A 23,740-nucleotide genomic window follows, 5' to 3' on the forward strand; every position below is an offset into this window, starting at 1 on the left:
TTTCCGAAGCTATTCTTGGTGATATCTAGGAATTTATTCGGGAAATCAATTAGGGATTACTTTGTAAATTCTTTTGAGTATTCCCTCGGAAATTCTTTATGAATATATTAAAAAATACTAAATTAGTTAGGATTTTTCAAAGCAATTCCTGGAGGAACTTCCGTAGGAATTTCGAGATCAGTTTTCCAAGGAATTTTTCAAAGAAATCACTAAGAGAGTGTCTATAAGAACGATTAGCAATTTTCTAAATTATTTCTGGAGGAATTTCCAGAATAAAAACCAAAAAGAATTCCCGGAAGAATTTCAAAACGAATTTCCGACGATTTTTCGTTTGGTTTCTTCAATAAATAGTGATTTGTGAAGAGTTTTTGCTGAAGAAATTCTTAAAAGAACAGCCGAAGAAATCCCGAATAGATTTTTCAAAGGAGTTTCTAAAGGTATTCTCGAAGATTTTCCAAAGAATTCTTAAAACCGAAATATCCGGAAAAACTCCTCCAGCTGTTTTCTAAAGTTTTTCTCAAGATTCTTCTGAATGAGTTCCCAAAAAATCCCAAGGAATCTCAAAAGAAAATCCGAAGCATTTTCCGAAGGTTTTTACAGTAAAGCAGTAATAGAACGCCAGTAATAGAACGTGGCGCTGCAACCATTGAAATTATTCTGCCAAAATATGCTTCAATAAGCTTAATAGCCTATTCAGATTACGATTAGATTATTTATCGTAATAAATATCGTGTTAAACCTGAGAAAGAAAATTGAATGTATGGGGATGGCATCAGGTTGTTGTTTATCATGATATTTATAATCATAAATGGCGTAATCAGATTAGGCTATAACTTGGCCGTTTGACACTTATAGTACTACCGGTACCTTGGCTGCTAGGTCCAAGCAAACTAGATGTCATGGTCACGCGAACAGGTATAAGGACGTTCGGCATGAGTGCGTTAGGCATAAAGGTTGTTAAGCATAAAATGCCCCAAAAACAGCCCACGACATAAAGAAGGTGTTATGTCTATCGTCCTTATGCCTAACGTCATGGACCCAGCAATCTCATATTTTTGCATCAACACATTTCCTGAAGGAGTTTTCGTGAGAAGTTCTGAAAGATTTCCTGAAGAAATTCCTAAACATGTTTTGGGAACATTTCCTTAAGAAGTTTTCTTAAGTTTCTTAAAAAAACAGCTGAAATAAAATTCAAAGAAATTTCAGAAAGAATTCTTAACCAAAATGTTTAAATTCTTTGACTAACCATTTTGCTATTTTATGAGTTGGTGATCTTTCGGCAGATATTCTTTCTCTGTTCCTAAAACAAGTTAGAAGAATATCTGAAGAAATTTGCAAAGTATTTTTTAAAGGTTGGAGGGATTTTCACAAGACATTCTCGAACAAACACCTAAAGAAATTTCAACAAAAAAATCGTGAAGGAATCGCCAAATGCATCTCTAAAGGAATTTCCGAAACAATTCCTTGATTTGTTTTCTAAAATTTTAGCAAAGAAATTTTCAAATTAAATCCTGGAGAAAGTTCTGAAGCAATTCTTAAAATACGGAGAATTTTCCGATGGAATCTTTGGAGAAATTTTCAGAGGAATACTTGGAGAAGTTTCCTTTGTGATTCCTGAAGGAATTTTGATTCAATGGCTGAAGCAATTTCCGGGTGAACTTGCGAAGGTATTCCTGGAAGAATTTCTTAAGTAATTTACAACATTGTTTATGTGAGGCTACCAACAAATTCTTTAAAAAAATATTTTTCGCAGTATGTATTTACTTTTTTGAAATGACTATTTTGCTGCTAAAATCTATATATGGCACGTTTGTTTTTACCTGGAAATTAATGTAAAACACCTGGAAAAAACCTGGAAAAATCAGGGAATTTTGTTTTTACAGATGCGTAGACACCCTGCTATCGAACGCTTTACTAAAATCCGTATATAAAACTTCAACGTGATTACCTCTGTCCATGGCTTCAAGGGGCCCTCCTTAGCCGTGCGGTAAGACGCGCGGCTACAAAGCAAGGCCATGCTGAGGGTGGCTGGGTTCGATTCCCGGTGCCGGTCTAGGCAATTTTCGGATTGGAAATTGTCTAGACTTCCCTGGGCATAAAAGTATCATCGTGTTAGCCTCATGATATACGAATGCAAAAATGGTAACTTGGCTTAGAAACCTCGCAGTTAATAACTGTGGAAGTGCTGCGCTAAGTGCACTAAGCTGCGAGGCGGCAATGTCCCAGTGGGGGATGTAATGCCAATGAAGAAGAGAAGAAGAAGATGGCTTCAAGAGAATAATTCACAAATTCCAGTAAGTTCGTAGCTGTCGACCGACCTTTAAAGAATCCGTACTGCCTTGTAGTGATCCTATTTTTTATTTGGTTGAATATTTTCTCATTCACAATTGCTTTGAATAATTTTGGAATGGTGGAGAGAAGAGCGATTCCGCGGTAATTAAGGATGTCGGATTTTTTACCAGACTTGAAAATCGGCACCAGAAAGGAAGTTTTCCACGGTTTAGGAAATTCTCCAGATTTTAATGACATATTGAAAAGCCAAAACAAAGGAGCAGTGAGCTCTGCTGCCATAGTTTTCAAAAATACGGGGGGAACACCATCTGGACCGGTACTCTTTGTTACGTCCAATTGTACGCGTCCAAGATGTCAAGAACATTAATTTGGTCGACGCTTATATCGCTTGGGAACTCAGGATAGAAATCAAAAAACGCGCGATCACGGTGCTCCTCTGAGTGTTGAGTGTAAATTTCACGGAAATACTCAGCAAACAAATTGCAAATCTCATCAGAATTAGTACCCACTTTGCTGTCTATGTTCATTATTGAGGGAAAATTGTCAGTCTTTAGTTTGGTGTTTACATATTGGAAAAATATTTTGGGACAAGATTTAATTTCCGCTTCAGTTTTTGCATTATACTCATCAAATGCTGTGTGCATAGCCATATTATGCTCATTCGGGAGGCTATAACGCATGATATTTTTTTAAAAAGCTTCAGACGCGGGGAGCAATGGTTCTGATGATGCATTTCAACTTGTTCTACACAGAGTCTATTATACATAGAGTTGCGCAAAGAGTGAAGCCAAATCTACCTATCGATATGTCAAACCGTCTAACTATCGAGTATCTTTTGACAGATAACAGATGCTGTCATTCTGACAGCCGTTATTAGTTTGCTATTGTAACATGATGTTTTTTGCTCAATATCAAACTGGATGGGGTTCTCTACTTTGAACAAGGAACAAATATTTTTTTTAACAAAAAAAACAACACGAACGTTTTTTGGTCATAAACTGAAGTCGTGGGGTTTGAGTAAAATGCCTTCAGCGTGTGTTAATAGATTCACACATCAGCGTGTGAATCGCCGAGCAGTAAGCCATGACTTTGCCACCTCCTAGTCAGACCTCCGCGACGTGCACACGCATCCACAGAGAGTCGCTGTCATAACTTCATTCCGGCCATTTACGGCCACCCATTTTGGTGATGCTGCCAGTCTATTTTTTGGATCCTGTCGCTGATTTCATGAGGTCAGTTTGCAAAATCACAAGCCGCGTCTCGAAGACCGTCGGAAAATGATTTGTGGTTTGCTAAATCACAAAACGCGTATCGAAGACCGTCGGAAAATGATTTGTGGTTTGCTAAATCACAAGATGCGTCTCGAAAACCGTCGGAAAATTGTTTGTGGTTTGCTAAATCACAAGATGCGTCTCGAAGACCGTCGGAAAATGGTTTGTGGTTTGTTCAATCACAAAACGCGTTTCGAAGACCGTCGGAAAATGGTTTGAGGTTTGCTAAAACACAAGACGCTGCGCGTCTGGAAGATCGGTGGAAATTGTGTGTTGTTTAGAAAACTTATAAGGCCTGTCTGAACGGTGGCCGAAAAAATGTCAGAAAAATATATTAAGCTCTTTTAGTGGAATGTATTCAACCGTCTAAGACGAATTAAGTACTCTCCATTTAATTCCACCAATTATTTTCGATATCTTTGCAGATACGTATTCGATGTGTATTCGTAAGTCGAGTCAAGTACGAGACAATGAAGACGACCACACAGTTGTGGTCGAAATACGTATCTGCAAAGATATCGAAAATAATTGGTGGAATTAAATGGAGAGTACTTAATTCGTCTTAGACGGTCGAAAAAATGTATTGTAGTTTGTGAAACTACAAGGTGCGTATGGAAGACCAACGGACAATTGTTTGCGATCTAGAAAATTTCAAAGTCCTGCGAGCATTGATTTTGATTAAAAAAAATATATATATTTCATGAAGCCTCTTGGTGACGTACATGAGACTACCAGTTGAGCTATGATATAACGAAATCTGAGAGAAATGGAGAAATATTCAATGTTATACTTTTCGAAACTGTTCGGAAAGCCAAATATATGGAAATTTATGTTCGAATGTACTGACTTAGCCATAGCGGGATTACCTTTAAGAGCAGATATCTTGGAATTTATTATGCGTGAGATAAGTTTAGAGTTATTGGCTAGCAGAACTAGTTGATGGCAAATGGTTGATGGTATACTATAAGCGAAACTAAAAGTTGGATTAAATGTACGGATTTGGATTGGATTTGAATTGGATGTGGATTGGCTTTGTATTGGATTGGATTTGGATTGGAATTGGATTTTGATTGGATTTAGATTTGTATTTTGATTGGATTTGGATTGAATTTGGATTGGATTTGAATTGAATTTGGATTGGATTTGGATTGCATTTGGATTGGATTTGGATTGTAATATACGGTTGTCCCAAAGGTTAAGCCATGCATGTCTAAGTACAAACAGATTTAATTTGAAACCGCATAAGGCTCAGTATAACAGCTATAATTTACAAGATCATTTACCTAGTAACTTGGATAACTGTGGAAAATCTAGAGCTAATACGTGCCAGGGACACCTCGCGGAACCTGTGCAATTGTTAGTCAAACCAATCGTTCTCCGTGACGCTGGAGTTGAAATCTGGATAATTTTGTTGATCGTATGGTCTCGCACTGACGACGGATCTTTAAAATATCTGCCCTATCAACTATTGAAAGTAGTATAGAGGACTATCATGGTTGCAAAGGGTAACGGGGAATCAGGGTTCGATTCCGGAGAGGAAGCCTGAGAAATGGCTACCACATCCAAGGAAGGCAGCAGGTGCGTAAATTACCCAATCCCGGCACGGGTAGGTAGTGACGAGAAATAACAATATAAGACTCTTTTATGACGTCCTAATTGGAATGAGTTTAGCAAGGAGGAGCTTGGGATGTGGCTGTTAAAACGGAGTGCGAAAATAAAGGTGTAATAACTACTGTGTGATAATTCTGTGTTTAATTTGATATCAGTTTTCTACAACACACTAGCGTAAAAATAGTTGATTTCATCGGTTTGAAAACAAATATTGACAATTTTGGACATTTCAATTTTGTGGTTCGGTTGTGGGCGTCCTTGAAAACTCAGCTAAAAATAAAGAAGCATGAAAAGAAACCACCCAGATTAAAAGAAAAGGAATAATTTATTCATTCTAATAGTCAGAAGGCACTAAAATAATCAAATCAATTCACCTAGCAGTGATGATGCCTCCATCGGTGCATTAGGGAGGATATCGAAAAAAAATCACATAGGGTATCTGTTCCCATATTAATAACAGCCCGTATATTAATCCCAACCGTCGATAAACCAAATAAAAAATCAATTTAATTACAATTTCCTCACATCGTATGTACACAATAATGGATAGAACACATTCTTGAATGTTTCGAATATTATTCAAGATTTTCTTAAAGCAATGTTTTAATGCACAAGAATCAAATTATTAAAAGATAAAATTATTATGCACTTTTATTTTCATTTTCCTACCTCTGAACTGTTGGTTTGATGCACTGCCCCATTGCTACTAGCAGATTCATCCGTTTTCACGCCGTTGTTTTTCACTCAATTTCAAGCTAACACAAGTGTATCCTTTCGAAATTCACTTCACAACACATAAAGCACATCACATTTTCGCTATACATATAATTATATTTGAAAAACCAACGCGATTTCCTATAGTTTGATATAGGATTCGAACAACGTCTAAATTATCCTTGCCCGTATTCCAAACTGTTTACATGCCTTGCAGTACTCTCAAGGGTTGCCGACTTAGATTTTTATTTCAAAAATGCTTGAATAAAGTTAATGTGAAATTCAACTCTTATGTTTGTAAAATAAGGTATGTTATCGAAAAGATAATCTACGACAAACATAAAATTTAACTGATAAGTTGAAAAACTACAACAAAAACTGCAATTTCGTAATTATATTTCAACTCAAATACAGAACATTGTAGAATTCGGCATCACTGCAATCATATCGTTACGTATACACACAAGTAATAGTGTGCGTATTTTATGTTGGAAACAGTATTATTGATATAGGTACAGGCATGGGATTAACTATTCTTGAATGTTATTGAAATAGGTGCATGGCGGTGATGATGTTTTTCAGCAAAATACTTCTAAAATGTGATAATAATTTTATTTTTGAAGTTACCAAATTGTTTTCAATTAAAAATTACGTGAGCCAAGCATAATTATTCTAATGTTTCTTGATTATTGGGTGAGAAATCAATGCATTTTATATGCGCATTGCTTTATTGTTATTGATATAGGAACAGATACCCTAAGAAAAGTCTAAAATAGCACTTTTTCATTGATTCACGTTTTATTGATATACCTCATAGTAAAAAAAGTCCTGATTAATCACCCTAGCGGTGATGGTACTTTTCTCGTTCATAATAAAAATTAATATTTTGGGCATGAGTTTTGATCCCATAGTCTAATATGACCAATTTTTAATAAGAAACAATGGGACAGGATTCCCCGTCGAATGCAACCTGTTGCAAGCAAATCAGTCGACGGTTTGTTCCAAAAAGTGTGAATATAATAACTAGATAACTAGACTAAGAACAACAAAAAAATAAACAAATTATTTCAATCAATTTTGTCTAAATAATCATAAAAACTGCATAAAAACGTCATTTGAAATAAGTTAGGGGACAACTAAAACGATATTGAATGATTTGTAAATAAAAAAGGGTGCCCATAACCGAACCAATAAAGGTGCCCACAGGTGACAACGACTCTCTGTGGATGCGTGTGCACGTCGCGGAGCTCTGACTAGGAGGTGGCAAAGTCATGGCTTACTGCTCGCCGATTCACACGTTGGTGTGTGAATCTATTAACACACACTGAAGGCATTTTACTCAAACCCCACATCTAGTAGGAGTCTAGCTTTACATTGGTATACAAATGTCGGCATAAGATCAACTAGGGCCAAAGTTATGGATCAAAGACAAAACTTGTTAGACTTGAACTTGTTAGCGCCATTTTTAGAAAATTGTGTATGCGTTATTTTCGGATTTCGGCAGATACCTATGCTTTATTGCTTTATTCCGGGCAAATACGTGTTATTTTATTTTTAATTTATAGAAATAACATCGAAATATCATTCCAGGTAATCGGTTTGACAGAAGAACGGCGGGGGTACTTCGTAGCTTAGTAGGAAAAGCGCCTGTCTAGCATACTTGGATCGTGAGTTCAAACTCCACCGAAGGAAGTGATTATTCACCAAAACATTTTCCGAATTAAATCTTTCACATGTTGAGCAATTGCATAAATCGAGTTTTCAAACAAAGTAATTTAGAAACTTGTTAGTTTTCTTGAAGTTATCTGTGAAATTAATTTCTTAAAACTAAAATATTCCTCTACCTACAATAATTAAATTTGGCCATACCATTTTTAGGAAGGGGTAGACATAAGATGAAAATAATAATCTAATTCAGATTGATGTCTGAACTTCAACAACGTTAAACAAGGCAAAATTATTTTTCAACTCACCTTCTCACACTGACTGCACACATAGTACGCATAACGTTCCATGGCGTACGACGCCAAATCCTTACTATCCAAGTTTTTCGTCAATCCCTCATATTCTAATCGCATGAGAGCCTTTCGTTTGACATCAGCTTTCAATGAAATGATCGATTCTAAAATATCTCCCAGCGCCAAGTGCTGAATATCCATTTTGCAGATGGGACACTGCGAGAAGCCAAAACTGATTCTTGGACCATTCCAGCGTCTCGTGAGCACGGCCTTGCAACAGTGAAAGTGAAAAACATGCCCACAGTCCAGCTGTAACGATGGTGCCGAAGAGAGGGCCTCGGTAAAGCAAATCATGCACATATCGTCCGCGTCCTGCGTCAGCTTGGGTTCCTTTCCGCTGACTTTGCTCTCTGACGTCAAACACTTTTGCTGCAAGCAAGGCAGACACTTTTCCTCATTGATAATACCACCACACAGGTGACCGCAGTTATGCACCTTGGCACATGCACTGGCGGCATACTCTTGACACTGTTGATCTACGCATACGTTTCCAACGGCAAGTAAACCAGTGCTGCCCGTAACGCCACAGAAGCGACACACTCCGATCGCATTAGGAGGATCGCATACGAGAGTATTGCTCCCATTGCGGAACTCGAGCATCCCTTTTAACGTTTTTGAATCGACGAGGGCAAGCAGCCAGAACAGTTTTGCTCGTCCGCAACTTTCGTGCAGTTCCACACGGATGGCTTCCTCTTCTTCTTTGCAAACCTGGAACAGATAAGGCGCGATAAGCATTGCATTATGGTTTTAAAAATGAAATTGTGTGCTCAAATTAGGTTCGCTATAGGAAAATTAATGTTTGAAATATGATACCTAGACATCTTTATGCTTAAAGCATTTTCAAGAGTTGAATGTTGGAAAACGAGGTTCAACTTATAAAATATGTAAAATCCAATAAGTTTGTAGCTCTCAACAAACAGAAATATGAGCAAATGTGAAAAAATATTATCAAACAAAAACCGCTTACCGTTCGATAATGGTTTCGCGTCTTCCGGTTGAGATGTAGAAAACGATCGCAATCCGAACATAGCGAACCGCACAGGCTACATATTATCATAGCATAAGTGACATCGTCGTCATGATTGGAACAAAGTGGACGAGATTCTGACTGCTTCGACCACTGGCTTGAAGACAACCTAAAAATATTTAATGCCGTTAGAGTTGTTCTTTTTTCTACTAACGCATAATTTGTTCAACTAACTTTTCCACGTGATCACGATCCAGAACGCATAAACTAGCCAACGAAAGCCAAAGCGTGGGAGTGGTCATGCAAGTCTCCGGAACGCGGTACACATCCGACAGCCGCGTAATATTCAGAATACATTCTGCGATGGCAGCTTTCGTAATCATCGACCACTTCTCCGACAGTTTACCATGCGCCATATCGCGTATCAGCACCATAATGTTTTCCGCTTGTTTGGACGATATCGTACCATTCAGAAACCAGCGTGGTTTGACAGTCGTTTCTACCCGTATTCCTGGTTTGGACTTCATGGCTATATCATAATCGACAGAATTGTCATCGTTTGTTTTATCGTCGAGAAAGTCCGATGACGAAACCTCGAAGTCGTACTGCTCCGCTACGGGACTGCTGACTGTCCTGGTCGTGGTCGTCCCCATGGGTCGTTCCGGGTCCATATTACTCATTTGGGAGTTGGTCATCGAAAACTTGTTCAGCGTTGATTTTTCGTACTCATCGATCTTGCAAATGTTCATATATCGCCACAGTTTCATGGTAGGAGGGTTCTTGTTGGAATTGTTTTTCACTTTTATCTGCACCTGAAGAGCCTTGGCAATGACAGCTAAGAAGATGTCGAGAATTCCACATCTAGAAGAGCAAAAAAATAGGTCACGGAAACGGAAGCCAGGAATCAACTTGATAAAGCTATCAATAACAAAACGATAGACAACTTTTTAAAACTGTAATATGGTATTCAGACTAAAAGCCAAATCCTGATGCGGACTTGATTTTTTTCAGAATACTATATATGTGAACTTTGACTTCAGGTTACTATACCGTGCAAACTCAAACTTCGGAAGCTTAAGCACTTTCTGATATATAATCATCCTGTTTACTCATATTATTAATCACACTGTTCAAACCACTATTGCAATCATAAAGTAAAGTATTCATCTTTGAACTACGTATTTAATATGTCCAAGATATTGCGAAGAATATTTGCAAATTATAAAAATGTCCGGCTTCTGTTTGATTCAAACCTCGGACATCGGCGGGGTTAGATTCATATTTCGGACTCAAAGATTCAAACTTCAGACACCTGATTACACAGTGCCGGGAGGATTAATTGAAAACAATTTCGCACTGCACAGCACAGACTGTCTTTTAATTATTTCGTTGCATTGTTTTAACATGTTTTATTAAAATGTAACTATGCTAAAACAAGCTAAAACTATCAGCACTTCCTACCCACCTTGACGAAACATTTCGATGAAATATTTCAGAAAATTTCCCATACGAATTGAAGCGTCCGAAGTTTGAGTGTGTCCGAAATTTGATTTTCCACGGTATATCAAGTAATATAGCTGGTAGTCTGAATAGCCTATAATATTGTTATACTATGACAAGATTACAACATACTTGTTCATGTTGAAAGTCTCGTTGTTCTGGCTAAGCAGATTAAAATCCGTTTCGGGAATCTTTTCCACCCCAAGCAATTCACACAATGTCTCCGGGGATATTTCAGGCAAAATGCGACGAATCAGTGCCGTTACCTGGCGCTGCACCCGATCGCTTCCGGTGTGCAGAAGCGAGAACAAATCTTTCAGCAGACCGTGCTGATGGGACAAATATGAACGCCCAACGGCACTCCCAGAAAGGGCCAATACCATGCTCAACATTTCGAAACAGTAAGTATCATTCAGCTTGAGGTTCTCCTCAAAGTCCGTCTCGTTATCAGCACTAAACATTACATTGTGCTCCCACTCTTCTCTCGAGCGCAGCGCTTCCTTCTGTATCGCATGCACAATGTGCACAATGATTTGTTTCTGTAAGTGACTCAACTTGCTACGGCTGAACAGAATACCGACCATGTGCTCCCGCAGATCAAGTGACTCTGTCGACGAAGAGATCACCGTTGATTCGTTGATTTTCGATGAGGTAGGAGTATTGTAACCGAAGCCTTTACCACTTTCAAGAATTAGCTTTCCAAATACCTGAAAGCAAAATCAATTAGGTAACGGTAATTCAAAATTGAAAACCCTTTTATCTCACCTGTCCAGTAAGCAGCCGAAAGACCCTCAATGTTTCCGCCTCGCAGTGTTTCTGTTGAATGTAGTTTGCACTGGTTGATTTGAAATTCTGCTTAAGTTGGGCGGCCTTATCCTCAGTCGTGTTGCCCAGTAGCTTAAGTTGCCTAACGCGAAGTGTAGCTTCTGGACCACGAAATTCCAGCCGATAATGGGTGCATTCGTCTTCGGAGAGCGGAGCCGTTATCCAGCTACAAGCTAACGGGTCGACATCGATTGTTTTGAGTAGAGACGTTTCGCCAAACGAACTTCCACCGTATAGTAAGATGCTGGATACTTTACTCTGAATGAAAAATCATAAATCCAAAAATGATTAATTACACCGGTCGAAGGTAAATTTGTATTCGCAATGCTCATGTGTTGCATTCGTAGTTCTTGTCCTCTAAAATCGACAGGTTACTGGCGTTTGTTGTTTGATTGGAAAAAATCCGAGATTATTTGATCACAAATTAGGAAATGAATCATCGCTTTAACGGCGTTGAAGTCAAATGCCTCCCGGAGAAACGATAGGTAGGGATTATGAAAACTGTTCAGCAGTATGGTTAATAATGTATTTTGGACATCTGAATATATTTTGGACTTTTGCCTATATTTTCCATGTTTTGTTCCAAGGATGTTATCGATCATTTAGTAATTTGCGTTCGATCATTTAGTAGTTTGTCAATAACTCATTCCAGAAGCTGAATTTCAAAATGTGTAGTATGGTGGACTTCTAGGGTGAAGGTTTTTCTACAACTCTGCCAAGTGGTTCGTCGTTATAGTTCAACTAATAACGGAGTAATAGCACTAGTTTCAGTAACTTAAACTAAATGATTGGAATTTTGTTATCATTTAGTCTAAGTTACTGAAACTATAACTATAACCCCGTTACTAGTGGAATCCAAATAACGAACCATTGAGCAGAGTTGTAGAAAAACCTTCGCACTAGAAGTCCGCCAACACATTTTGAAATTCAGCTTCTGGAATTAGTTATTGACAAACTACTAAATGATCGAACGCAAATTACTAAATGATCGATAACATCCTTGTTTTGTTCCATAAATTGCTTCAAAACCTTGTGATTATATGACCGTTCCATGAGGTGGCCCATGAACTATTTCAATATACCTAATAAACACATTGCCTCAAGCTGAAAGGCAGTTGTTGTTGCGGAGCGATTTCTCGTTTTGAAGGGGGAGGGGAGGGGTGTGGCAAAAAAGTCAAAATTTGAATCACTCTAAAGTACATGTTCTTGGTTGACATGTTGAAAACTGCTATCAAGAAATCATTAGAATCATGATTTCAATCAGCAGGTTCCCGAGCGTCTTCCAAGCAATTTTTACGATTCATTCACGGCTTTCTTATATCTACCTTGTCTAGTTTCCTGTAGTTTGCTACTTTGTAATGTTTTCAAGGATCCTCATTTTTTGCTAGATCTGCTGAGGTACTGATGCTGTCATTTAAAATAGCATAGCATGGAACCCTTGCACAAATCGTAGATGGAGTTGCCGAAATAAGCATATCCACGGTCATTGTAAAACTGTCACAATCTACAATTAAGCGGACCCAATGCTGTCATTTAAAATGTAGAAAATTTCGATTTACCAAATTCAATATGAGTAAAGTTTACCAATTATAAAGAACTTCAAAACGGAAAACATCCCAGCTTGTCCCTGCAAGCCCCTAAAGGGGTTAGGGACAAAAGGTCGAAAGACAAAAGGTCGAAAGGACAAAAGGTCGAAAGACAAAACGTCGAAAGACAAAAGGTCGAAGGGACAAAAGGTCGAAAAGGACAAAAGGTCGAAAGGGACAAAAGGTCGAAAGGACAAAACGTCGAAAGGGATAAAACGTCGAAAGGGACAAAAGGTCGAAAGGACAAAACGTCGAACGGGACAAAAGGTCAAACGAAAAAAATATAAATAAGATCAAACAGACGAAAGGGACAAAATATCGAAATAGACAAGAAACTGTAACGGAGAGAATCAATCTCACACCAGAGTAACATAGTTGTCAAAAAATCTGCCCTTTTATTTTTCACAATTTTTAACAATTGAATAAAATTCATTCAGTGAGTACAACTAATAGATGGATGTTTGAGTTTTCTAAATGTCTCTTCGATTTGTCAAAATGGTGCACGCCGCACATTTTGATGTGTATTACACGCAGGTGAATTTTTAATGCAGGCGTCTTTTTTATCTCTAAAAGAACTATCTAGATATTCATAATATTGTTTCATAGTCATTACTCCTTCTTTGAAAATTGCTCATTCTTCAACTTTGATTAATGAGATGAGTGTTATTTCTGCTTGAAGTTAAATGCATTTCAAAAATTCCTTTGAAATACACAAAATCGACCTTTGATCGACCTTTTGTCCCTTTCGACCTTTTTGTCTTTTTCGACCTTTTGTCCCTTTCGACCTTTTGTCCTTTTCGACCTTTTGTCCCTTTCGACCTTTTGTCCCTTTCGACCTTTTGTCCTTTCGACCTTTTGTCCTTTCGACCTTCTGTCCCTTTCGACGTTTTGTCCTTTCGACCTTCTGTCTTTTCGACCTTTTGTCTTTCGACCTTTTGTCCTTTCGACCTTTTGTCTTTCGACCTTTTGTCATAGATTCCCCCTAAAGCCCTTGCGTATTATGTGCAGGCTAAATTAGTTTGATGCAGATATTCTAGGCCCTGCAAATTGTTCTGGAGTTCAGATCATTTGGTCTAGCAGGTCAACTACGCCTTTGTTTTAAACCGAAATCAACCCAGCATGTCCATACAAGTTCCTAGAGCCCTTGCGTATTATGTGCAGTCCAAATAAGTTTGATGCAGATGTTCTTGGTTCTCCAAACGGTTCTCCAAACTGGAATTCGGATCAATTGGTCTACAAGGGCAACTACGCGTGGTATCCAATCGGAACGTCAATGCAAGTCCCTAGAGCCAAGTTCCTCCAGGAATTCCTCCGTAAGTTTCTCCAGGAATTCCGCTGGAAGTTCCTACAGGAATTCCTCCGGAAGCTCCTCCAAGAATTCCTCCAGAAATTCACATCAGAATTAAATTAGTTTTTTTCCACAGATACAAGATTTTTTCATAAATTACTTCGCTTTACTGAAAATTTACGAAATTCACATGGAATTATTCGTCTAAACTCACTTTCCATCCAGCTCCTGAGAATTATACCGGAAATTCCTTCAGAAATTAATTTTCAGAAATTCCTCTAGATTTTTCAAAATTCAAACTAATTCTTCTCGAAAAAAGTTTTAACATATTTTGGAAGTTCCTTAAATTTTTTGTACATCCCTGAAAGAGTTCCTTCAGAAATTCTCTAGAAATTTCTCTTCGAATCCATCCGGAAATTTCTCAGGAACTTATTTAAGGAAATACGCCCACGGGAACTTTTCCAGAAACGATTGAATTCATTTGGCGATAGCAGTCTTAATAAGTAGCAAATGTGTTTTGCTCCTTCATCCGACTAATCGAAATGTAATCGCAAAAAAAACACGTATTTGGTACTTATTTGGTATCTATTTGGTAAAACTGCTTATCGCCGAAAAACTTCAAAAAACGTCCAATTGCACAATGTGGTGATATATAATAATAATAATGTGGTGATATTTGCATACCAATGGAAGCATATAGGCATAAGCTAATAACTAGTAGAGAGATTTGTTTTATTTCTTTGGAAAAAAAATTATTACCAATTTTGTTAAGCGTTGATTTTATGCCATTTCGAAAAAGGTGATCGGTTGTCGGCACCCTAAAAAACCCACTCAAAATAAAAAAAACTATGAAGTAGGGGCGTTATGGCTGGAAAGATCAAGATGTTGTATCAATAGCAATGAAATTTATTATATTCAAGTACATTATACACATTTTATAAAGATTTCAAAAATTGTTAGTTTACTAACAACTTAGCTTATAGCCTTTGTAACTTTGTAGATACGTAATGCGCTCACCATTTCGTTCGTTGTACTACGGTTTATAGCACTAAGCAAATGACAAAAAAATTGGATTGGGTTTTCACTTGGCAAAAAAATGGTTTTCTCTGTAAAACAAAATAAAAGCTTCTATATGCTTCGGAAATGGGCGCAACAAGATCGTGATTACATAGCATACGTATGGCAAATGTCAAAATGACCACATCTGTTTTGTGTCAAAAGTTACGACGGGGTGCCGACAACCGACCAGTGCCGGCAACCGACCACCTTCCCTTACAACTTCAGTCGTCCTCCCCCATAAAACTTCTCCAGAAATTACTCCCCTTAAAAATTCTCCAGTTACTATCCCCAACTTTTCGTCAAGAAATCACTTAACAAGCTCCTCTGGATTTTTCTGGGAAATTCTTCAGGAATTCCCCCACAGTATCCTTTAGAATTTACTCAGCAAATTCTCCCTATATTTCTTCTACGAGAACCTCCACGAGTTCTCCCAAAAAATCACCCTGAAATTTCAGCGGAATTTACTTAAATAATTGTTCCAGAAATCAATCCATAAATTCTTCTAGAATTTCCCGGGATTTTTTTGAAATTCCACCCAAAATTTCCTCAAGGCGTTCTAAATTCCAAAGGCCTTGGAAAATTCGTTCAAAGCGAACGAATGCTTCATTTTTAGCCCACAGTGAGGTTTTAATTTTGGTGCACCGATTGATATTTGCTAGATAACGTGCTGCTTGCTGCACGATCAAGGGAAGAGGCAAATACAAAGCATTCAAAACATTGAAAGTGGATGAGTTTTGAACTTAGGAATTCTCTACAAAAAGTCCTGAGAAATTGTTGAAGAAATTCTAGTATTTTTCAAGAAATTTCCGTGGATGTTCTAGAAACAATTCTTTAAATTCCTGAAGAACAATGCCTACATATTATGAAACATTGAATGTCAGGTGGATTCCTAAAAAATATGTGTATGTATGGCCTTTATATAGCAAGAGATCGCAACGTTTTTCGCACTTATTCAGCTAGGAATCAGCTCCATGCTAGATACAGTTGCGGGTACGTTTCCATTTAATAATTTCGATGTAAAGGCTTAATCGAAAATGAGGTTAAATTCTCTATATGTACTTGGAAGTAGATAAATGTCATATAAATTGCTTGCTTGCTTCCTCCTGGTTTGCGCTCTTCCGATGCCTTTTTGCGTTCTGTGAATGGCTTGTCTGTCCTCTTTTTTGCCGCTCTGTCGCTGACTGCTAAATCTAACGCCTTCTATGCTATGGTTGTGGTAGGGACACGGCAGGTATTTCCGTTCATCGTCATAGGGGCTAAAACCAGCGAAAGCAACATCCATTTGCTAGAGTTCCACTATAGCAGAACGTATCTCCTGAGCTTAAGATTTGATACGAATGAGTTTGTCACAAAATTGTCTCTTTTATTGGTTTTCGAGACTATGACGAAAAGACGAAAATGCCTGCCTTAACCCTACTATGAAATGAGAAGGAAAAAGAACCAAATTGCGCAGTTTAAGTAGGTTCAGCTTCAGATCTCTTGGCATATTACCCCGTCCTTTGGTAAAATCAGAGGCCTTCTTTTGTCGTGCGGTAAGATGCGCGGCTACAAAGCAAGACCATGCATGCTGAAGGTGGCTGGGTTCGATTCCCGATTCGATCTAGGAAATTTTCGTGTTGGAAATTCTCTCGACTTCCCTGGGCATAAAAGTATCATCGTGTTAGCCTCATTAATATACAAATGCAAAAATGGGATGTAATGTGGGGATGTAATACCAATAAGAATAAGATTGGTGAAGTCGAGTTGCATCATGCCGATGATTAAGCTCGGCAGGACGCCACTTGACCCTCTCTCCACCGTATTGTTCTGCTGCATGCCAACTATTGGCGCACCGTTAGCGCTCTCCATCACTTGGACGGTTGAATGTCAATGCCCAGAATACCAATCCCCAGAATCAGTTCCCCAGAATGGTATTTCCCAGAATTCCATTTCCCAGAACGACCAATTCTTCAGAATGATATTCCCCAGAATGCACCATTTCCCGGAAAAGAAATCCCCAGAATGACCCATTCCCCAGAAAAAAAAATCCCGAATGACCCATTCCCCAGAAACCAAAAACGCATTTAAAGCACGCATTTGCCCGAAATAGAGCCCATTTGATATGTTCGTTAGGGCTCACATATAATACGAAGGAGCATATAATCCATTATACTCGTTGTTCATATTGGGGGAAGCCCATATGGCATAATGCCATTTGGCATAATGCCGTTTGGCATAAAGCCGTTTGGCATAATGACCATTTGGCATAATCGTTGAAAAGAGTATGAAATGCAATGGGTCGTAAGAATATATGATTTCCATTTTTAGAAGTATGTATTTACCTGGAATAAGACAAAAGAGTAGATGACTCTTTCTTTAAAAGTATGCGTTTGCCCGAAAAAAAGGCAAACGAGTAGATAACTACCCGAGCAAAGCCTGACATCATAATAAGAGCAAAAAGAAAACATATTTTGATATCGACATCAAATTGAAATCATAAACTTAATCATAAACATAAACATCATATCATAAACATAAACATAAACTTTGATATTCATGATTGATAACTTATTTAGGTATCAATTTGATGTTGATTTCTGAATAATATGAACTGATATTAAACTGATTACTTATTTCGTTATCCAAAACCAATATCAAAATCAGTTTTTGATTTGCTCTCATCGACAGCAGAAATAGTTTTCAATTTGATGTCACAGTAAGATTTTTCTGCTATACATTTTGTTATTTTAACCGTTGAAACGACCAAAAGGATATCATGCTGAGTTATCAAAATTAGGCGATTTCACAACAACAAAATTAGTTATCGATTTGCTCGGGTACTTCTTCAAAAGTATGCATTTGCCCGGAAAAGGTAAAAGAGTAAATCACTCATTTTTTTAAAGTACGCATTTGCCCGGGAAAATGCAAAAGAGCAGATGACTTCAAGACAAAATTTTCAAAACGACTTAGCTGCTTTTGTAAACAAAGATTCAAACGACGATTTGACGAATCTGATACAGTGGGTCCAAAATGTATTCGTCTAGCTGCATATTCTTTAGTAAAATGTAAAACTTAGGCGTGATAGAAGTGAAATCAAAAAACATTCTTCTAAATTTGGTAGAAAACTTATCAACACATGATTATTATTCAAAAACAAATAGAAATTTCAATTACTTTTTCTGATATGTAGAGAATATCTAAATTTCGTTAATTTCGCTCGCTCAAAAAGTATTCGTCTATTCAGAAAATAATCGAGTGAAACACGAATATAATAGTTTCATTCGCATGTAGTTACATTAGCACACTCTAGTGATGTCTAGCAACATTTTTGTCAACATTCAATGAAAGATCAAATAATGTTTTTGTTTTGCTTGAACTTGGCGCGGGAAATAGAAGCACCATAGGTGGCAAAAGTAAAAAGATGAGTCCAAATGAAAAAAAAAAACTTATTCTACGCCTGCATAATTAGTGCAAGTTGACTTATGACTTTGCAAGAAATGTGGGTAGACCAAGGGTAGCAAGAATTCAACCATTTAATTGGTGATTGATCGCATCAGCGCCACAAAAATCTATCAAAACAAATAACAGAGTGGTCGTCAGCGATGCTAAACTGATAACGATAAGCGATTTATTGTGGGGAAAATGAAAAAGAATCATTAAAAACGAGTTCATCTATATAGGTAAGCGAGTTGGAGAGAAGAAGTGCTCAGATATGAACCAATACGAGCAGCAATACCTGAAGTATGGGTATAATGGGCGAGTGTCACGGAAGAAAATTCAAGTGAGCCATCAAATTATCAGAAACAGCTCGATTTCCGCTAAAAATATCGCTGGAAGAAGGATAGCTTTCGGAATCAAGTCATGCTATCTGACGAAAGCAAGTACAGCATATTTGGATCAAATGGCCGACGTATGATATGGCGGAAAAGGAATATTGAGATACAGCCACAGAATCTCTTTTGAGCAGTAAAGCATGGTGGGGGCTCCGTCATGGTCTCTGTGGTGCTTGAGCGCAATCGGTGTGGGAAAATTTCACATTATTGAAGGAATTATGTATCACAAAATGTTCATCCGCATTTTGAAAAAAAAATTGAACGCCAGTGCTGAGAAATTGGGCTTACAGGGAACATACATCTTACGGGGTGATAATAATCTCAAGCACACAGCCCAAAGTACTAAGCTGTAGCTACTCTATAATACCCCAATCAACTCAAAACGCCTCTTCAGATCCCAGACATATATCCAATTTAACTCCATTGGAAGGTTCTGGACGACAAACTTTTCGTGAAATTCGTGAAAGTCATATTTCGAACAACAACGAATTGAAATTAGTGTTGAAAGAAAATTGGAATAATATTCCGTCCCCCATTAAGGCTAATTTGGTCAATTCCATGCCACAAGAACTATAGCCCATCATAGATACACAGGGAAATCCAATGAAATATTTAATTCCATTCTACAACTCCTATTTTCGTTTCAAAAGCGCACTGAACCTGACTAGACGAATACTTTTTGAGCCCGTATTTAATGAATTGTTATGTTTTGTTACCTTTGTTTTTGTTATTGTTTTATTTTTCTGTTTGGTTTTAAACAATAAAGATGAATTGATAAATTTACTACACAATGTAATCGATAGTTTTATTTTTTTGAGCTTACTAGATTCTATCTTTGACATTTTCTAGAAAACATACAGCTAGACGAATACTTTTTGGACTCACTAGCTCTTCCACGCAAACCAACATCATCAACAGGTAGCGGAAACCTTCCCCTGCCTATTGCTATTATTGGTGTTGGTTTGCGTGGGAGAGCTATCAGATTCGTCTAATCGTCGATTGAATCTTTGTTTACAAAAGCAGATAAGTCGTTTTGAAAATTTTGTCTTGACTTCTTCTTTAAAAGTATGCGTTTGCCCGGAAAAAGGCAAACGAGTAGATAACTACTTCTTCAAAAGTACGCATTTGCCAGGAAAAAGGCAGAAGAGTAAATGACTCCTTCTTTAAAAGTACGCATTTGCCCGGGATGAAGCAAAAGAGTAGATGACTCCTTCTTTAAAAGTACACATTTGGCCGGGATGAAGCAATTACGAAGTATTTAGTCTAAGCTAGGAAATGGTGCATTCTGGGGTATGGTTTTCTGGGGATTAGGACATTCTGGGGAATGTCTTTCGGGGGATAGGGGCATTCTAGGGAATGTCTTTCTGGGGATTGTGGTATTCTGGGGAGTAGTGCATTCAGGAGAATTAATTTCTGGGGAATCACTTTCTGGGCAATGGGTTTCTGGGGTATGACATACAATCACTTGGACTGTCACGCACACACATTTGAACAGTCATCAATTTCATAATCGAAAGTCGAGGTGTCGTAAAGGTGATTGAGCGTACAAATTAAACTTTTACCAAGTATAGTGAGAGCTTTTTGAAAGTAGCTATAAAAACTAAATACAGTGTCGTACGCAAAAATCGCTACGCATGAAGTGAGTACACTATAAAAACATATTATAAAATACGGTTAAACAAAAATTTAAACAACGAATAACGATATTTCACGTATAGCAGAGGCGGACGCCATTATAAAACCACGACAACTAAATGTAGGGCACTACACACACCAACAAAAATACATACTCCTGTAAGTAAGGGATAGTAGGGCAAAAGTGATAAATTCTTTGTAAATCGGGAAAAATTGTTCACTTTCAAATACTTTTATGTTTATTTTAGAACCCCTTGAAGAACGTTAAATAAATTAACCGAAACGTTAGATGTAGGAGCAAAAAAGTATTTGCTACTTATTAAGACTGCTATCGCCGAAAAAAAATTGTTGATGCAGTTAGGCCATGCGGAGGTTGAAATCTCGGTGTTAAGATCCGGATCAGCGTAAGCCAAGAAGGAAACTTTCGTCTGGTTGGATAAGCCAGACGGCTGGATTGGGATGGTGTGCTCCAAGGCCTGTCACGGTTTTACGGGGTGGATGGCACCTGTGACATTAGCCCAACCGCCATTTCATGACGGTGTCACCCGGCTTTACTCAAGGAACGAAATGACAAAACTGTCAGCCCTTGATACTTTGTATCCATTTTGATCTCCGCTCGTGGCCGTTGACGTTGCTGTTATCAAAGCACCTGGGATGGGCTAGTGTGCTATGAGCGGTGGACGGTCACTTTGATAGGCAGGTCTCCTAACTCGAAGTGGCCATGAGGAGGGGTCGTCAAGCCCTTGGACATAGTCCCTGCGATCCGTGAGTACTAGCGCTTGAATCTAGCTATTAAGCAATGTAAGGAAATAAATAACTTTACAGAACCTGTAGCTTCCGGGAATGAAAGCACACCCAGAGAGGATGTTACGCTCAAGAAGAATACTGCTTATGATCGCATATCAGTCCTATCTTAGCTGGATTTCCTATTTATATGGAACAAATGTGCTGTTTGGGCAGAAAACCACCCTAACAACTGCCCGAGGAGTTAGCACCAGCTGGAGCTGGTCCTGGGATGGACGACAAAGCGAGCGGTCAACGGCTTAAGGAAGAAGAGGTGCAACAGCGTTATCATCGGACTCAACCAGTAGCCATGGCAGAACAGAAACGGCAGCAGAAGAATTCACTAAGGAAAAGCTGCATATGCTGATGTTGCTGTGGTTGATCGACGCCAATCGCTCACGTTTGCAGGACGCCGATGGCAACGAATCACGTGGACAAGAGAGATGAGTCAATACTGGATACGTTGCTGCTACGTTTGCATTAGGATAGAAACGGATATGAGAGGTCCCATTGGTTTGCACCCCAGCTTGACCAAAATAAGTTTGCACACACCAGAGAGCTATTATATCTTATAGTATGCTTTCTTCTAAAGACGTAGAGTACATCAAGCGGGAAGTGCAGAGGGAACTGGTAGAGGAGGAGGAGACAAAAACGAGCGATATGTCGAGAAGAAGTTCTTTTGGGCTGGATCCGGATTGGATTTTCTCCGCTCACGTCCGTTTTTACATATTCAAACCACCAGGACTAACTATGGTCACTTTGTACCTATTTCAAATATGTGTAGAGTATTCAACATCTGTTCACACACATTCGACTTCCATATTTTCCTATCTACTCTTCGCAAGAGATTCTCTATTATCCTTTCGGCACAAGAAGTCAGTTAATTTGTTAGGGTTAAGTTAAGTAAATTTAAGCAAATATTGTATGAATCATAAGGATGAATTGTTAATCTGATGATGCAAAAGAAGAGGTGGTTTTTACGCCCGTTTGATGAAGGACGGTTTGTTCCACTCAACCGGGCTTTTCCTGCTCCTAATAAAGATAAAGATAAAGATCCATCCATCGCAAGTAACCGGCGCGATTCAATTGCACCTGCCGCTCCAGGACCAGGTCCCCACACCGGATACTCAAATTGCAGTACTCTTGTCGGTTGACGAGTGCAGTAAGCATCTTTAATCAGGATATTTGGCCACAAATCTTGGAAACCGTTGAGAACCTAGAGCAGTTTATCATAGCTGCAGTGGCTGCTGTAAGGACGTTGGGATTGCGAACATTTCCGCAAGGTGAGAGTGATGGACGCGCACGCCCCAAAATACAAAAACCCGCCTGGATGCGACGTCAGGAGCCCCACAGCGGCACACTGCGGTCAATGATTGGTCGATTAACACAGTACAAATAGGGGAATCGATCAACGAGGCTAGTTCGGAATGTTCTTGAAATTGTAAACCCAACAGAACTCCGTGATCTCACCGAGGCCGTCATAACTGAGATCCGACACTAGGGTGGCCCAAAAAACACTTTTTCAAATTTTTTGATGGGCCGCCCTCTTATTCGGTTCTATTTGATGCCCTAATGCTCTGGACAACATTTCAGCCAAATCGGTCCACGTTTGGATGCTGCTAAACTCGTTGGAAGTTTATATGGAAAAATGTATGCAGAAACATCCAAAACCACTGATTTGCAATTGGACGGCACAATTTACGATCAATAATCATGATACTCATTCAGTTCTTGTAGAATTTAATACAGAATGTTATGCTGAAAACCGCGAGAAGATTAGAGTTTATTAGACAAAGTTATTAGCATTTTACTGGAGTGTTGTAGGGGTGAATTTACTTCTTTTCAAAGGTAAAAGAAACGAAATTTGCTCAAACCCCACTTCAGAGAAATGCTAATAACTTAGCCGAGAAAACTTTAATCTTCTCGCGGTTTTCTGCATAACATTCTGTATTAAATTCTTTAAGATCTGAATGAGTATAGTATCATAGATTCCTCTAAGTTTTGCCGATATTCTGTTTTGGATATTTCTTTCCAACGAATTAACCCATAACGTTGACCGATTTGCTGAATTTCCAGAAACGTAACATCAAAAGAAAAAAACCCATCAAAAATTGAAAATAGTTCTTCCATACTAATTTGAGCCACCTATCCGACACCCTGATAAAGTAAAGTGTAGGATGAGATACGTTTAAATCGAGTTGGTATCGAGTGTTGGCTCAGAAAACTGTTTTCTTCCGTTGATATTTACGAGAGTAGCATTTTTATTGTTCTCCAACGTGAATTGCTTTGTATCTTCTGTTCGGAAAGTATAAAACTGACTTTTGTCAAAATGTTATATGGACTCCGGAACCAAAAAGCTAGTCCGTAATGCGTAACTAG

General features: G+C 38.4%; 1 protein-coding gene across 1 annotated transcript in view; it reads right to left on the bottom strand.

The window, feature by feature from the left end:
• LOC134205483 (E3 ubiquitin-protein ligase highwire-like) overlaps window positions 1-23,740 on the bottom strand; it is a 269,802-nt gene that overhangs the window by 6,643 nt on the left and 239,419 nt on the right. Inside the window, exons 37-41 of the mRNA XM_062680761.1 lie at window positions 11,139-11,456; window positions 10,506-11,080; window positions 9,108-9,734; window positions 8,874-9,042; window positions 7,862-8,614 (exon numbers count right to left, since the gene is read on the bottom strand). Coding sequence (XP_062536745.1) covers window positions 7,862-8,614; window positions 8,874-9,042; window positions 9,108-9,734; window positions 10,506-11,080; window positions 11,139-11,456 — 2,442 coding nt within the window. The remainder of the gene's footprint in view (window positions 1-7,861; window positions 8,615-8,873; window positions 9,043-9,107; window positions 9,735-10,505; window positions 11,081-11,138; window positions 11,457-23,740) is intronic.

Source organism: Armigeres subalbatus, chromosome 1 (genome assembly GCF_024139115.2).
Source record: "Armigeres subalbatus isolate Guangzhou_Male chromosome 1, GZ_Asu_2, whole genome shotgun sequence".
Classification (NCBI taxonomy): domain Eukaryota; kingdom Metazoa; phylum Arthropoda; class Insecta; order Diptera; family Culicidae; genus Armigeres; species Armigeres subalbatus.